The sequence below is a fragment of the Musa acuminata genome, chromosome BXJ3-2 (genome assembly GCF_036884655.1).
Source record: "Musa acuminata AAA Group cultivar baxijiao chromosome BXJ3-2, Cavendish_Baxijiao_AAA, whole genome shotgun sequence".
NCBI classification, from domain to species: domain Eukaryota; kingdom Viridiplantae; phylum Streptophyta; class Magnoliopsida; order Zingiberales; family Musaceae; genus Musa; species Musa acuminata.
The window spans coordinates 25,227,865-25,243,863 of record NC_088350.1 but is presented as its reverse complement, the minus strand read 5'-3'; the positions used below and the strand labels follow the sequence as shown (position 1 = coordinate 25,243,863).

The following is a 15,999-nucleotide window of genomic DNA, read 5'->3' as shown; positions in this document are numbered from 1 at the left end:
CTGTGTATTTTTATTGAATATTTATTTGAATTCATTCTTTTGTTAAAAAGTATTAATGCCGGCCTAACAAGTATAGATCAAAGGGTCTCAATGCTTTTGCAAGAAAAATCAGCAACACATCAGCATATAAGATGGATTTCAATGACCAGCACTGGAGTTTAATGGACCTGTATTAATACATAATTTATTTCAAAAACATGTAATGTCTCATGCTTTGTAGAGCCAAGTACAAAATTATAATTGATGAAAGAAAAAGGAAGATGGATCTCCACCTTCAAGTTCTTGGTGTTGCTATTGATCAATTTTGTTTCATGTTATAACAGTAGGAGCAGATCGGCCAGTGAATTCTTTCATCTTTGATAGTTTTATCGCGACGTCAACCTGCAGCAGAAAGCATCGTGTCATGGCCTTATAAGAGTATCTTACTGAGTAGTAAAACGGCATAAAGGCAAAAACTTCTTGCCAGTGGAGCAAGGGCTTCTTGTGAATCCCTCCCAGTCTTTGACGAGTCGTTCTCGTACTGCTCGATGTAGACCCGGATGGTAGCACCTTCGGAACCAGTTCCAGATAGCCGGAAAACCTGAGATTCATGTTGCAGATGCTAATGAGAAATAATTCAATTCACACCTTGAAGAATATGTATGTATATATATATATATGTATATGTATATGTGTGTGTCTGTATATGTATATATATATTAGAGAGAGAGTGAGAGAAAAGAAGAATGGGCGGAGGAGCACTTTTAACTTTTAAGCATATCATTAAGCAGAATATAAAGTTTTATAATGGTTATTGTAATTTTGTAATAGAAAACAAAAAATGTCTTTAAAGTTTCAATTTAGCATTGTATAATACTGCTTCATTATTGAATGTACAATAGTATCAGTTAACAGATATCATCTTTAGGCTTCAAGTTAGCATGTAAAGTTACCGTATATTATCAACTAACTTAGATGAAATATAAAAAGGGGTTTAGCTTACTAGTCGTGATCCATCCACAAAGAGGTATCGGATGCCTTGATGCTTAGAGACAGAGCCATCTACAGGATCCTTGTATTCAAATTCGTCTGCTTGTGCAACTTCTGAGACATCTGATCTCATCTCCTTGACTAACCTGAATAAATCAAACATTGTTAACTTTTTCTTAAAACCATGTCCTATTTTGCGTGTTAAAGATGACCGGCCTAAAGAACAGGAATGTTCTTTAGCAGCCAAGTAAATTTGACACTGGTATGCATGCAGAAATTTGCCTCCTCCTAAATTGTGCATATTCTATAACTTATCAGGAAAAGGGAAACTAATAAGATTAAATCATAGCAGCCAAGTAAATTTGAACAAAATCAGGAGAGCATCATGGTTTTGGTCACTTTTCTTCACTTACATATCATTTTTCAGTTAGCTCGTGGATGCTTGAACAAGATAGACCAGACTTTATCCTATGTAAACCAATCTTAACATGTTCATAGCTCAGAAGTGCCACAGCCACATCATGAGTCCTCGGCATCTGTTTCATCTTAACATTTTAAATTTGATATGCAAGATACAGTGACAAAGTGCATTTACATCTCGAAACACAAAATTCAGTAGCAACAAATTGCAACTCGATCTACATCAAAATGAAAATGAGAATCTTCAGTCGTACTTGTGTACAGTGATGCCAGGCCAAGCAGGACTCTGGAAAGAAAAATAGGTTCGTTCATTCTAACTGAACTTTGTAAGAAAAAGAAACTTCGTGAAGTAAAATATGCAGTTATATTAGAAGCCTAAAACTAATTGCAAGAAAAATCAAGCAAATTATCAGGATTTATATCAAGATCTTTAGAGCCACAATGAAATGTCACAAAGTGCATTGAGAGAATAATAACTGGAAATAACATGATATAAACAATAAATGCTATAAACAAAAGCATATGAAAGGGGAAAAAAGACATGCAACAAAAGATAATAATAATGCAACAAAGAGTGTAAATAAAATTTTATTGTCACAAGGATCACAGCATACTTGTTAAGATTAGGAAGGGATGATTGAAGATTAACCAAATGTGCCATGAGTTCCTTGGCCGCCCCAGCATCAACATTCTTTAACAAAAACAGTATGAACAGGTTAAAGACAGTACTCTTATAGGCAGCAGTTATGTCAAAGAATGGTAGAAACATACACCGACACTTACCTCATAGTCATAGCGAGTATAGTAGTGTCGACCATACGTGGCCCAATGTCCAAGAACTATATCTTCAACCGTCACCAGCTTTTGCCCCTTGAGATTATCCTTGTTCTTGAAAGCAAGAATAGAAAGCCAAGCTAGAACTGCCCAAATTCCATCCTTTTCACGAATATGATCTGAGCCTGCAAGGAAGGCAACAGATTTACATAGAGTACTCTGAATTATAAAAATGCATAATCCTGCTTAGTGAGGGAAAAATTGCAGCCCCTAAAATAATTTACAACAAGAAAATGCAAATGTGTGGAGGGAACAAAAATCATTTAACTTACCTGTGCCAAAGCTTTCTTCGCCACAAATTGAACAAAGTCCTGCATCCATCAAGTTCCCAAAAAATTTCCAACCTGTAGGTACCTGTGATGTGCCAATTGTTGTTTTAAGCCGTCAAATGCATATTCAAGGCTTGAAGCTCCATATTACACACACCTCAAAAAATTTAAGATTCAACTTCTTTGCTACAACATCAAGGGCAGCTGATGTTGGCATACTCCTGAAGGTAAGATCAGCAGAATGATTAATAAAAGGTATACATACAAGAGGGAAACTGATGATTGTAAGAGTTTCCTCATAGATATCATCAAGTAATTGTATTGCTTAATATGCATTACAAAGGAATAATATGTACCAAGCAGCAAAAACAATAAACAAACGGTTTATGGAGGATGCATTTTGCGTAATTGTTGTCATTTATTGTTTTGAGTATAGGACTTATGGCTTTAATTTTGTCTCTCACTCCCAAGGTTCGCAAACCATTAAAGGACCTGACAGATGATATCAAAGTTTTCTAAGATAGCCCATATGAAAGCCAAAACAAAAAATGAACACCTCCATCATAAGTTCGCCAACGAAAACCTAGATACAGGAAGCCTAGTCCCCTCATAAGATAGAAGAAAGAAATTTACCATGTCATTGATCCACAATTATCCCTAGTCTTGGCAAAACAAGATCAAGTATATCCAATGTTCTAAATAGTGACCATGATATACGGTCGGTTAAGGTACTTACACTCACTGCACATATGTGGTACATGTAGGTAAATATAGAAGTAGAGTAAAACAATCAAAAGTATGTGTAACAAAGAAACAAATCTTAGAAAATAAGTAAATGTACACTACATGATGCAAAAAACTTATTCGAAGAAATAATTTAAACATGCAGAGTGCAAAGTGACTAAATAGATGTATGCAGCCACATATGACAAATATGCATGTACCACCTATGTAGCTGCACGGATTTTATGTGATGCAGTCACATAATGATGAAAAGAATATTTCAGAGGATAAGCCACAATTCTGCTTAACTCATGCTATAGTTTCTGTGCATCTCATGAAATCCATTCTTCAAGCATGCCAAATAGAATAACTATAACATAGAGTTCTAAAAATTCTTAGATACCTGGCAACCCCTTTCAAACCAGAGGCAAAATATGGTATGGCTTCAACAGCATTGGCAGCAATTATGGCAACAGAATCTGATGGAGTTACAAAAAACCTAAAAAAAGAAAAGAAAAAATGTCATAATCATAATAGCTTTCAACATCATATATATTGTAATTAAAAAAATACCTTTTACCAAGGATCATGTTGCGATCTGCATCACCATCAGCAGCAGCACCAAACTCAGGTGGTTCATTTTGAGAGCTTGATTTACCCAATCCCATTCTTGCAACCAACTCTTTTGCATAGGTGAGATTAGGATCTGGATGGCCACCTCCAAAGTCTTCCTGTTTTAAGATGATCAATGTTTCATAATAAGAATATGCTCTCAAGTCTTAACAATGATCTTCAACTTGAGAAAAGACATAAGAAATGTGTCAAGCTAAGTAAAGAGAAACCTTAGGCGTGCAATTTAAAAGCGAAGATTGATTAGCACGAAGTTCCTCAACAAAAATACGCTTTGCATATATTCCAGCAACACCATGAAGTGCATCATAGCTGAAGAATAGTGAAAAATTAAACTTAGATAACCGTTGCAAGAGCAAGAACTTGCAGATACTAGCAAGGCCCAGTGGATACCAGAATGTGAACTTAGGGCATGAAAGTAGCTTCTGGATGGATTCAAAATCAAAAATTGACCTGGAGTCACCAAAACAAAAAGGAAACAAGATTTAATAATGTGAAAAAACAAATTATTAATATTTTATTCAAAGAATGTCTATCCACAATATGAATTTCAGTAACTTTATGCGATAGAAATTAATGACTATGTTCACTTCAATATCATGACATTCTAAATCGTTATAGTCTTCAATTACTCCACTCACTTAATGTTGTTTACATGTCAAAGCAGCACCAATTAATTAATTTCAGATACACAGAAATATACAGAAACATAAAACTATGGTAATCGCTCCGAAGAAAACTCCATTACTTCATAAGTTTCACATAGTCAGTGGTTGAATCAAAGACATCCACATCAAATGGTCCCTCGGGCCCAGAAAAGCTGCTTAGACCTATAACAGAAATATCAACCTGCAATGCAGAAGTTATTGGATATCAGATTTTCTGCAATCTTGAAATAAATTATGCAAACAAACCTACTTTTAGATGTTGAACATACATCAGGAAGATCTTCTGCAATGAAGTACTCCTTTAGTATTCTAGTATTGGCATAGATCTTATCAGTGATAACCTCAGGAGCAGGCCCACCATTTTCCATGTTATACTTTATTCCAAAATCCTGGCAAAGTAGATTCATTGGCAAATCCAATGGTTTAAAAACTAAAGCAAAACAAGTAATAAAATGTTATCTTATCAATCAAGTCTTGAAAGTTAAACAAGCCAAAGATTATCGAGATGACAGAATTGCATTGTGCCTTTAACCTTCTTAGTTAGCAAAGCAAAAATTCCTTCTGATCAGAATGTAGATTGACTTGTTAAAAGAAGCTCTTCCAGAATTTAGATTAACTTGAAAAATGAGAATAGACCTCATGTGGACCTCCTGGATTGTGACTTGCTGTCAAGATAAAAGCTCCAGTTGCCTTTGATCCCTGTTATTATGGATACAATAAGAGACCAGGATAATCTTGAAATGCTACTTTAGGAGGCACAAACAAACCTAGGTCCAAAGCCACCATTGTACAAAAATAAACTTAGTCAATAGATGGTAGAGAAACTCACATCCGCACCAATTCTTTCTCGAATGACAGCGGAAACTGCTGGTGTTGAAAGGAGACTGTCTTGGCCGACCCAAACTCGTCTTACGCCATTAGCAGCAGCCATCTTAATAATAATCTGTTGGGTCAAAAAGAAAAGGTAAGAAAAGAACCAAAGAGATGGTAATTACCAAAATATATGCCAAATGAAAATGGTTCACCCACATATCTTATCCATAATATTAAGACCATTATTAGTGTAATGTCATAAAGAATGATGCGATTTACAAGTAAATGCAAAATGAAGTAAAATAGTACCTGAACGGCATCCTTTGAGAAATAGCGACCATCCCCAGAAACAACAACAGTAGCCCCTGAACCAAGAAGATTATGCTAAAAATTGACAAAAGCAATAAAAAGAATAATGTAGTCCTTTAGAAGACATAGTTAATAAACAATATTTGAGTATTTCTAGGGGCCAGATTTGGATGTGCAATGTTTTAGGTCTGTGTCCCTGTCTATGAAGCATTTTACTACAAAAGCATGAACAACTTCTTGGCTTCTGTATGTGTTAAGTAGAAAGAACTCCACAATTAATCTGTTATGCAATATGTAATCAACATGTGCAACTTAACAGCTTTGTTACAATGGTTCTATTAGATATCAACTTAACTTCTCTTTTTCAGTAAAAAGGATGGAGCACTACTTCAGTATCTTAGAATGGTTTTGTTTTATTTTCTGCATTTGGGCCTGCTGAGTCCTATTTTCTGCCACAATCTTATTGATCTTCTGGCTTATTCAAAGCCCGCTTAAGTGGCAAATAAGAGAAAATATAACAGATAGCTGTTTTCCTTATCCTCTTTATTCCATTGGCAGCCAAATAGTCACCTTGATGAGGCCTCAGATAATACACCAAGTGGCCAACAGAGAGCTTCCGCTTTAAAATTTCATACATCTGCTTGTGGAAGTTTAAAATTGGTTTTCTATGAGCCCAGCTTCAACTTCTTATTTTAGTTTTCTGTTCTCAATTCCTTAGCCTAAGTAGATACGAACAGAAAATCATGTAAGCAAATAATTAAAAGAGACTCACCTTCTGCACTTGTCCCTCTAGCCAATCTTGGTTTAACAAACTCAAGCTCTTTGGCAATCCCTCTTCAAAATCCATTTGTTTTCAGCAAGACCAGAAGTTGGTTGGTCTCAACTAAAGAGATCCTCTGATATTTTAAATAAGTCTACGGCCAAAATACAGAGTAGTTCCCACCAAGGTTATCTTTCTCACCCGGGCTGAAACGAAATGGGCAATACGTAGCGGTTTGGTACGCGAACTGCCACCGTTTTAGGCGGTCCACTCTGACCCATAAAAGAATAAAATAATAGTTAATTATCTTCCTCGTACTCATCCTCCTCCTTCCTCTTCCTCTTCCTCCTCTCCCTATACTAACTCCTCTCCTGCCACTTCCTCCAACTCCCAGTGTTTCATTTGTGTCCTGCTATAAATTATGCAAAATCAAATAAGTGTCAGTTGCATCCACCCTTTGACACAGTGTGTCAAATAGTCTTCCAAGGAAGTCAGTTAAGAATTAAGACCATCAGCACAACAAACGAAAGTAGAATTAATCAATTCTCCTGATTATATTGAAATAAAGTATCACGAATCTCTAATGTATCTGAATGAGTCATGGCCTGGTCATGTAAAAATGAAGAAAGGCACCTCTGTGATGTACAACAATCTCTTGACCATCAAATAGTTACACTAGTTTATATTTATATAACAAACCTAGCAAAAATATCAAACATCTGACTAAATCACTGCATCAACAACATAATGGATTTATGGAGGAGAAAATTAAACTCACCCTTCACTTTGTCAGCAGGGAGGGCATTGAATGTTGATTGAACAAAGTTGTGCAAATAATTAGGCTGCTTAAAAACTGACACCTGAAAGCAAATCTCACTTAATTTAGGTTAAACTGAAGGATAAAAGACAAGATGTGAAGGTTGAAGACTACTCTTATATGAAACTCCACCACAAGTAGTAAGAAAGGGGTCAATGTAAAAGCAAAAAATCCACCTCACAGTTACTCTATTCCATGAAAAATATATATCATTTAATGAAGCGGTTTACTTGTATTCCTACGATTATGCTAAAGAAGTAGTATCAAAGAGCCAACTTACAAGCAAAAGATGAATCATATTTGGACAGCTGCATTTTGATGGACTCAAATGAAACACAAAAAGAAACCTAGAATCCAGCTCTGCAAATAATAAATATGTTTTATGTTGTCTTATCTTGTAATAGAGAATTTGCTGCTAATTTTTCTTGACTTTATAGGAAAGATTGATTCACCATATCAAAGGGAAAAATAACATCTTAATCAAACAGCGAAACAACTCAGTGCTCAAGATTGTAAATATCAATGTCGTTCAGATGAGCCGACCACCATTACCCTTTGGAATTAAGATTCACAACAAACAAATGGCAAGCGGGGAGAAACAAGTTTCTAAAAGAATTAGTATCATGGCTACCCATATTCTGTCTAATTTAATCAGATCCGATAATTACTCATATTATATGATCACTACAATTGCTAGTGTAAAGTGCATCCTCATATAAAAAGCACACATTTTCTGTAACTGCATAAACAGGAACGAAACTCCGGTCATCGTTTGTCGTACAAATTCTTCTTTGTTTTGCTATCTGCCACTAGAATTTATAGCCAGAGCCACCAATAAAATTGTCCGATCTAAATTGGGCAGCTAGTACTAGACCGAATACCAAATACAAGCGAAACTGACTCAGGTCGGATCACAAGCAATCTTACATACAGTATAATAAAAGTTCGTCATTTAGCAACATAAAGAAGAACGCAATAAAAGAAATAATAGGAAAAATCCAAGAACAGGCAGATCGATGTGGAATCCATCGTCATCCAAACGGAAACCAGTCGCCTACGAACAACAAGAGAACAAGATCCCCAAAAAATCTGTAGGAATACGAAGAGTATAACCCAGATTCAAAGTGGAGGACGAGAAAGAAGAAGGAAATCAATCGCGCACCTTCTTCCTGAGGCCCGAGGTCCCGGGCTTCTGACCGTCGAAGGGGACGGTTTCTTTTCGCGTCATCGTGAACATCACCATTGGTAAGAGAGAGGCAATCGGCGGAGGCGATGGGGAAGAAGGAGAGAGAAGAGTGTCGTGGCGAGAACTGGAAGAGATTCGAACATATAAAAGGTGGGATAGCATAACCGGGGATCGTGGCGTCGTCGTTTCGCGTGCCGCGGCGCGGTTCTCGAGGCGGTTGGTTCGAGTGGACCCACACGGCCCAAGCGGCAGCTGAACCGGGCTCGCCTCTTTCCTTTCCCAAAATTATATTTTAGCACATATGCCATTAAATTTAAATTTAGCATATACTGATATATATAATCTTATATTGATAAAAAAAATTTAATAATGCAAGGTGTAAAAATACTTAGAAATATTTAATTTATACAAAGCTCTAATAAAAACAATAATTGTAACCATAGTCTAAATGTTATGTTTTGCTTGCAAAACTCACATATATGTGTTTGCTTGAACCAAATTAATTGATTGCATTCATGCATAATGATCTATCTTCAATGATTTGTATTAATCACTTGCATAGCATTGATTAGAACATGGGGAAAAAATAAATAGCGCTTTAGATTTGTTAGTGAACAAATGTGTCGATGAGTCGACACGACTTGATCCACGGGTTGATGTCGGGAGTCTTCTGTCGGTTGAGCTGGATGCTGAGGTAGGTCGGACCCTCGCGACGGAGTGTTGATCAATGTTCCTCGGTCCGGGCGCTGTCTGTGTTGAGCAGCGTCTCTCCATCTCCAAGCTGGTTGGTAACTCGCCTTCGTACATTGGATGGCAATTTCCAGGTTGAGACGCTCGCGGCTCGAGGGTGGTCGCTTTCCTGCAAAAATAACTATTGACGAGCAAGTCAATAGTTATTTTTCTCTTTTTTTTCCTCTCCCTCTGACCGGATGTCGATCGGGGGCTTTTATACTAATGTACGAGGGTCGGTCGTATGCGAGTTTGACGTGCCGACCGATCCTTGAGGGATGAGACGACACTTTTGTGTGGCCGCCGTCCCAGGATGCGCAGAATGACACCAGACGGTGTCGTCCCGAGTTTCCAGGACGGGACATACCAAACAACGCCTTGGTATGGGTTCTGACTTGGCGCGTGAGGATGCTCTCTTTGCTGACTCGGCTATAACGCAGTGCGGCATCCGTTGTGACGTGTCTTGCACCCAAAATATACTTTATCAAGATTCATGCCATTTGTAGTTTAATCCAGCACTTGTCACATTAAATATCTCAAAAATCCTTAAACAAGAAAAAAATTAATGCTTGCCTCTCAGGAATGAATTAACTTTCTCAAATTCTCCCAACTCCTCTCTTCATCGAACCCTTTCTTACGAAATTTGATTGGAAATATTTCAGCATCAATTCCGAGTAGCCAGTTGGCAGCCAACGTGGAACATGACTCATATGATAGGAAGCTGACCTGACAAGCAGTATGGTCAGCTCTACACCGCACGAGACTATACAAATCGACGTCGCACCATAGGAATCGGTACAGATCGACTCGCACGACAAGAGATATACGGGTCAGTCGCCCACATCATCATGTCGTATGAGGTACCAACAACCATTATCAATTATCATACTCTAAAGTCATCCCCACAAATATAAATAGTGATTCCCTATCTCCAGATAGGAGATCAACTTCTAACACATTTTTCACTTGCTAACTTAGTCATTGAAGGAGTCAAATCGGAAATCCTCGAATATCGATCTATTACGTAGGACCCCGGCATAGATCGAGCGTAACTTAGCCCTATCTCGGAGCCATTCCCGCTCTTAGCCCATTTATATTTTTGGAATAGGATCAAGCCATATGAACCTTCAGGCGACAATATAAAGGTACATAACAAAATTATTATTGATTATGATGGTTTCTTTTCCACTAATAACTCTGGAACGGACTGTTTCATTCGTTCTTCGATTGGAGTCATTGTTGATGTAGAATGTGACATCCATCATGCCTCGGATCCGTTTCACGCAGAATGTTAGACCGTCTGGGATGCATCAGAAAAAGCAAACCATCTTAGCTTGAGAAGCATCATCATCGGATCAGACTGCCTAAGCCTCACGCAACTGCAAGTTCTTCAAACCTCCTCATCCTTATCATGACTTCTTCTGTAAACATTATACGTGGGGACTTTGTCCCAAGGAAAACCAACTCCATCTAACATGAGCTTGCTGCCAAAGCTACAATTAATTGCACCCCTCTTTCAAATTATGATTCTATTGATGTACTCAATGACATCTTAATGATATAATTATTTTTAAAAATATAAATTAACAATTAATGAGATTATTTAGCATAGAGAAAAAAAAGTTCTACAATTTGGCAATAGAAGTTTCTTGCAAAATTAGAAATCCATCAGTGTTGCAATTTGATAATAGATCGTTTGTATGCATAAATGCAATGCAAGCACGATAACACGTGAGAAATTATCCATTTTGAGTATACTATATATGATTTTATGCAATAGAATGTATTACTATTTTATAAGTCATAATTTGTCTTTAGGAAAAATTATTTATTTTGGGTGAGCCCACGTGATTTTATCCTTTTTAAATGAGCTAAAAAATATGATTTCTCAGATGTTATTCGATAATTATCTCATATAATTAGACCTCCTTAACATTATGATTATTAGATTTTAAAAAATTGTATTAAAATTCTTATAGTTATAAAAGTAAAATATATAGGTCTATTTATCATAACATCATCGATTTTACCAATGAAAACATGAAAACAATCGACAAAAAAATAATATTAATGTTTCAGCTGATGATGATGAATGATGATACTATTGAGAGCTGCAGGTGAATGATATAGATAAGGAGAATGATATCGAAAGATGAGAGTCACTCTACATTTGCATCGGTGTCAACGTAGTTGTCGAGTAGTGAAAGTACCGTTCGACATTTGCATCGTCGTCGACAAGCAAAATAATATCGCTCGGAACTGCATCGACACCGACGCAGATACAAAGCAACTCATATCTCTCGTCACCATTATCCTCATACGCAATAGCTATCCGCGGCCCTCAACGGTGCTGTCATTCATCACTATCGATACCTTTCATCACCATCAACCGAAACATTGAAATTATTTTTATAATTCATTAGGGATATATCCCAACCTTAACTCTTATAAAAGTATTGATTTTCAATTCTTTCACTTATAAAAGACTAAATATATATTAGAAAATAAATCGAAAGTGTTTTCACCCTTACAAGTAAATAAATTATTTAATTAATACTATAAATAAGGTCATCTCTTTGACCATTAAATTTTATTTGGAACCACAAAACCGATTTAGAAAATTTCGTCGAAGGATCTCATCGAGTCGGCTGCCCATCGTCGATGCTTCTATATGGAGATCTTTGATTCAAGATTTATCTTACAAATCCGGTTCTTAATACGATAAGATTCATTTGATCACATCAAAGTGACGATCCGATGACATTGCATCAGGAGCTAGATTAGGGCATGAGCATGAGCATGGCTTGGCAGGGCCAGCCGATAGATGCCTCCAATTAATTAATGGTCGGTCATTGATGACGATGTAATTAACTATTAGGATGAGATCCAACGAATAAGTACATAAAACATATTTTTGTAGTTAGCAAGTGGGAATGGGTTGAGGAAAAGCTGACTTTATCCTTGATTTGATGGTTATTAGAAAAGTCAACTAAATCCGTTCTGGTGCAAATCTAGGCGATGATTGTGATAAAAATGCAATCAATTTGAAGGACAGATTGAGTTGGATCCTTTGAACATTTTTCGTTAGTGGCCCCAACCTATGTGCAGAACTAAATGATTCGTTGGCAATAAACCCCCAAATTTTAAGATAAAATTACATACATATATAAATATAATTTAACTTATATTTCTACATGATTATTAGATGGAGAAATAAATTTACATATTAATTATTTTGGAGGAACATTTCTCGGTCGCCAGTGACTTATTGAAGCTTCTGGAAAAGGTTAGGCGAGCAAGTCACGTACGTTGTTAACGAAGTGTGTGTTGTGGGGTCGGAACACGACCAACCCGCCGCACTTGAAGGCATTTATTGGACCCCATCGACCCGCGGCCGCCATTTCTGCCTCGCTTTTCCCACGCCTACTCGCGTGCCCGCTCGCACGTCACCGGCCACTGCCACTACTACTCCCTTCACGGGAAGTCGCATCGTGTTCGATGCTACCGTGGGTCCCGCTGGTAACTGGGCCTCCGCTTAGTGACACGTGTTTGTTCTCTTCGGATGGACGCCAAAATCACAGCGCCAGGGTACAGCATCTCACGCTTGATTCACAAAACACTGATCTCGATGTCTCGCACGTGTCGATCAAGTCGCTCGATCAAATTGGATTGATGCAACGTGGACCAGCTGTAATTGCCGTCTCTGCTCGGACGAGCTGCATTCCTATCGGACGCAAGAGGAGAAGGCCCCACGGTGATTCTGACCCTCCGTGTCTGATGGCGTCCGGGTGAGAAGGTGGCAGCTCCTGTCGATATTTTACTGCTCCACCAACGAATGGGCGGCCCTCCTTCGACGGCCGCCTGTGTTGTGCGCTCGGCCGAGCAGCACTCGCACTCTTCCCCCCGCTTTCTCCGTCTTCGTGGACTGCGAGCAGAGAACCGCTGGATCCTGCCTGCGTACGGACAGCTGAGCCGCTCCCTCACTCGAGAAAGGTCTTAACATGCGGGGGTTCCGTCGTCGGGTCCCACCGACCCATGTCATTTCCGTTGCGAACAGGCCTATATAAGCTCTCCTTCCGAAGCCTCCCGACGACACGAACCAGTCTCTCAACTTCTTCAAGACGATGGCTCGAAAGATTTGTCTTCTCTTTGTCTTATTCTTCTCCTTCACCGTCCTGCATGCGCTCGCCGCCAGGATTCCGCTGGTCCAAGCGTCGCAGCCGCAGGCCTCCTTCGGCGAGAACTCCACGGAGTTTATCCGGGCGCGGTGCGGCGCCACTCGGTACCCCAGCCTCTGCTACAGGTCGCTCGCCGGCTTCTCCTTCGCCGTCCAGCAGAGCCCCATCCAGCTCGCCCGATTCGCCACCAACCTCACGCTCGCCCGCGTCGCCTCCCTCTCCGCCCATGTCACCTCTCTCCGACGCGCCTGCGGTACTGCCAAGTCCGCCTCTGCCTGCCCGGAGGCGGGGGCGCTACGTGACTGCGCGGACTCACTAGGCGACGCGGTTGACCTGGCGCGGCGGACTGCCGGGGAGCTGTGCGGCCTGGAGGCGGAGGCGGCGGGGTCCGCGGCGGCGGTGTGGCGGATGTCCAACGCCCAGACGTGGATGAGCGCCGCGCTCACGAACGAGGACACGTGCGTCGATGGCTTCGAGGAGGTGGGACCCGAGAGCCGGGCGAAGGCCGACGTCTGCCGCCGAGTGTGGCTCGTGAAACAGTACACGAGCAACGCTCTCGCCCTCGTCAACGGTATCGTCGCCAGCCGATGACCATGCGTAGATCTCTCTCTCTCTCTTTCGGTCCCTCTTCGTGCTCGTTTGTGCCATGTCCACGTCTCTCTCTCTCTCTCTCTGTCTTTGCGACTGCTTCGGTAGGGAAGAGTTTGGTTGATTTGATACCGATGAATACTACATATGCTTTTCTGCAGGATATGTTTCATCTTTTTGCAGAGAAAAAGAGAGAAAACAAAAAAAGAGTTTGAGTTGTCTGTCTTTCAATCAGTCAGGCACCAATCATGTCGTGGTTTATTGACTGCTGTCTTGAGAAGCACTTAGAAATGCTCCTTCGACTTCCACACAAGGATGATGTTTATTGACCACTGTCTTGGGAAGCACTTGGAAATGTTCCTTAGACTTCCACACAAATAAAATATACTGGAAAGCATTTGATCGTAACTATTAAACATCATCTTGATCCATGGATAGTGGCACGTGGAAGAGCACCAATACCTCGACAATACGTTATCAACGCATCATCGTTCATGAGCCAGCTTTTGCGTCATCTGATCATCGGATTCAGCGCATAATCCCACGATATCATTAACCATAAATAAATTTCATATTTGATCGAATCATCTGAATCATTTACTAACTCAAATCTCATAAAGATTTTACCGAGTATTTTCCTATATTATTTTGTAGGGTCTTACCTAACATCAATTGTGAGACGGACTCGAAAACAAACCTCAATTGGATCCAAATCTTCTACTCGTTCAACGAATTAAATGATCACTGGTCATCCACAAATTCTATGCAAAGTAGATCCGCATTCACACGTGCCTACAGATTCTTGAAAAAGAGCAACACATAGCAACACGTATCCATCCATGTATGGAACAAAGAGGAGCTATGGAACTTATTTGAGAACCACAAATGAGCAATTTGCAGCTTCCAATGAGAGAGTATTGAGGACATTAATACCATACATGGAATCGATATGTAAAAGAAATAGATTAATCCCGATCGAACAGATATGAAATGGAACTAATTTGAATAATAATAAAAAAATTGATCGTGTTGTTTTTATCCTCAGAAAGATTAATAACAAGAGGAAAAAAAAAATTTTATTAATCAAATCCTAACTCGCTAGTTAAAGTCATAACTATCGATTCTAAGTTATATTTGTATGTTTTTTTTTTTATTTTTAAATGGATAAATTCTCCAAGAAAAACCCTAAGTTTCTATTATTTCCCATCGAGTGCTCTTTTTTGCTTTATTCCAGCAAATGCCCATTGCTGGCCATCTTTACCGGTTTAACCTTGAATACCTGATCTGCACCGCCCTATGGCCGGCTTCACTGGTTATCGTGGTCGCCTTCACTGCCTTCCGAGAATCCCCTTACGGTGACGCTACCGCTGCATCGGCCTCTGCTACGTTCAACCATGGTGACGACCCTCGAGACCCCGGAGACTTCCTCCCTCAATGGAGGCGTGTGGCCACTTCCGCACTGCCGTGAGGCCCCTCGCCTAGTAGGAGGGGAATGAATTGGAGCCAAGGGGTATTTGGTCGTCGAGGATGTCGGAGGAGATAACAAGGGGAGGACGGTTGAGGCAAGGTGGCAACCAACAAAGAGAGGAAGTGCAAGTCGAGCTTCTCACTGATAGATCGAGCGTCGATGGGAGCGAGAAAGGGGATCTTGAGGGGAAGTGGGGGAGGGGCTTCTGTCGCCTTCGCTTTGTCGTGAGACCGAGCCATTGCCCAATGGTGGTGAGGTGGGGGATGAGGAAGGGGTGCGTGGAGATTGGAGAGAGCAAAGAGGAGGGGGAGGGGGGGGTGGGGGGGGGGGGGGGGGGTGGGGTGAGATGGCTCTGCCGACAGAGAATGGGCGACGACGAGGTGGGGTCCTCCGAAGGAGGGAAGCCAAGGGTGAGGCTGTATGTGTTACGGTCGTTGGTGAGAAGATGAGAGCGATGGCCATAGGAGGGGTGACAGGGCAATGAAAAGTAAATAAGGGTAATCTTGAATATTAGAAAATAAGAGACGCCTCTGAGGAGAAAGAATAAAAAGAGGAGAGAGAAAAAAGAAGAAGAAGAGGAGGATATTTACAAGAAACATTAAAAAAGTTTAAAATAGGATTACAAATATCCGTATGAA

General features: G+C 39.9%; 2 protein-coding genes across 2 annotated transcripts; one reads left to right on the top strand and one right to left on the bottom strand.

The window, feature by feature from the left end:
• Positions 1-127: 127 nt before the first annotated feature.
• On the bottom strand, positions 128-8,531 carry LOC103976168 (phosphoglucomutase, cytoplasmic 2). The gene is made up of 18 exons (XM_009391375.3): positions 8,375-8,531; positions 7,174-7,255; positions 5,636-5,691; positions 5,343-5,456; positions 5,150-5,212; positions 4,783-4,902; positions 4,594-4,694; positions 4,239-4,298; positions 4,058-4,157; positions 3,789-3,946; positions 3,619-3,714; positions 2,650-2,713; positions 2,496-2,577; positions 2,173-2,348; positions 2,004-2,080; positions 983-1,115; positions 464-580; positions 128-381 (listed from the first exon to the last, which is right to left on the bottom strand). Exons 1-18 carry the CDS (start codon positions 8,453-8,455, stop codon positions 310-312), a joined length of 1,752 nt encoding a protein of 583 aa, XP_009389650.1. The 5' UTR covers positions 8,456-8,531; the 3' UTR covers positions 128-309.
• Positions 8,532-12,971: 4,440 nt separating this feature from the next.
• On the top strand, positions 12,972-14,142 carry LOC135631394 (pectinesterase inhibitor 11-like). The gene has a single exon (XM_065139039.1). It carries the CDS (start codon positions 13,252-13,254, stop codon positions 13,894-13,896), a length of 645 nt encoding a protein of 214 aa, XP_064995111.1. The 5' UTR covers positions 12,972-13,251; the 3' UTR covers positions 13,897-14,142.
• Positions 14,143-15,999: the final 1,857 nt, after the last annotated feature.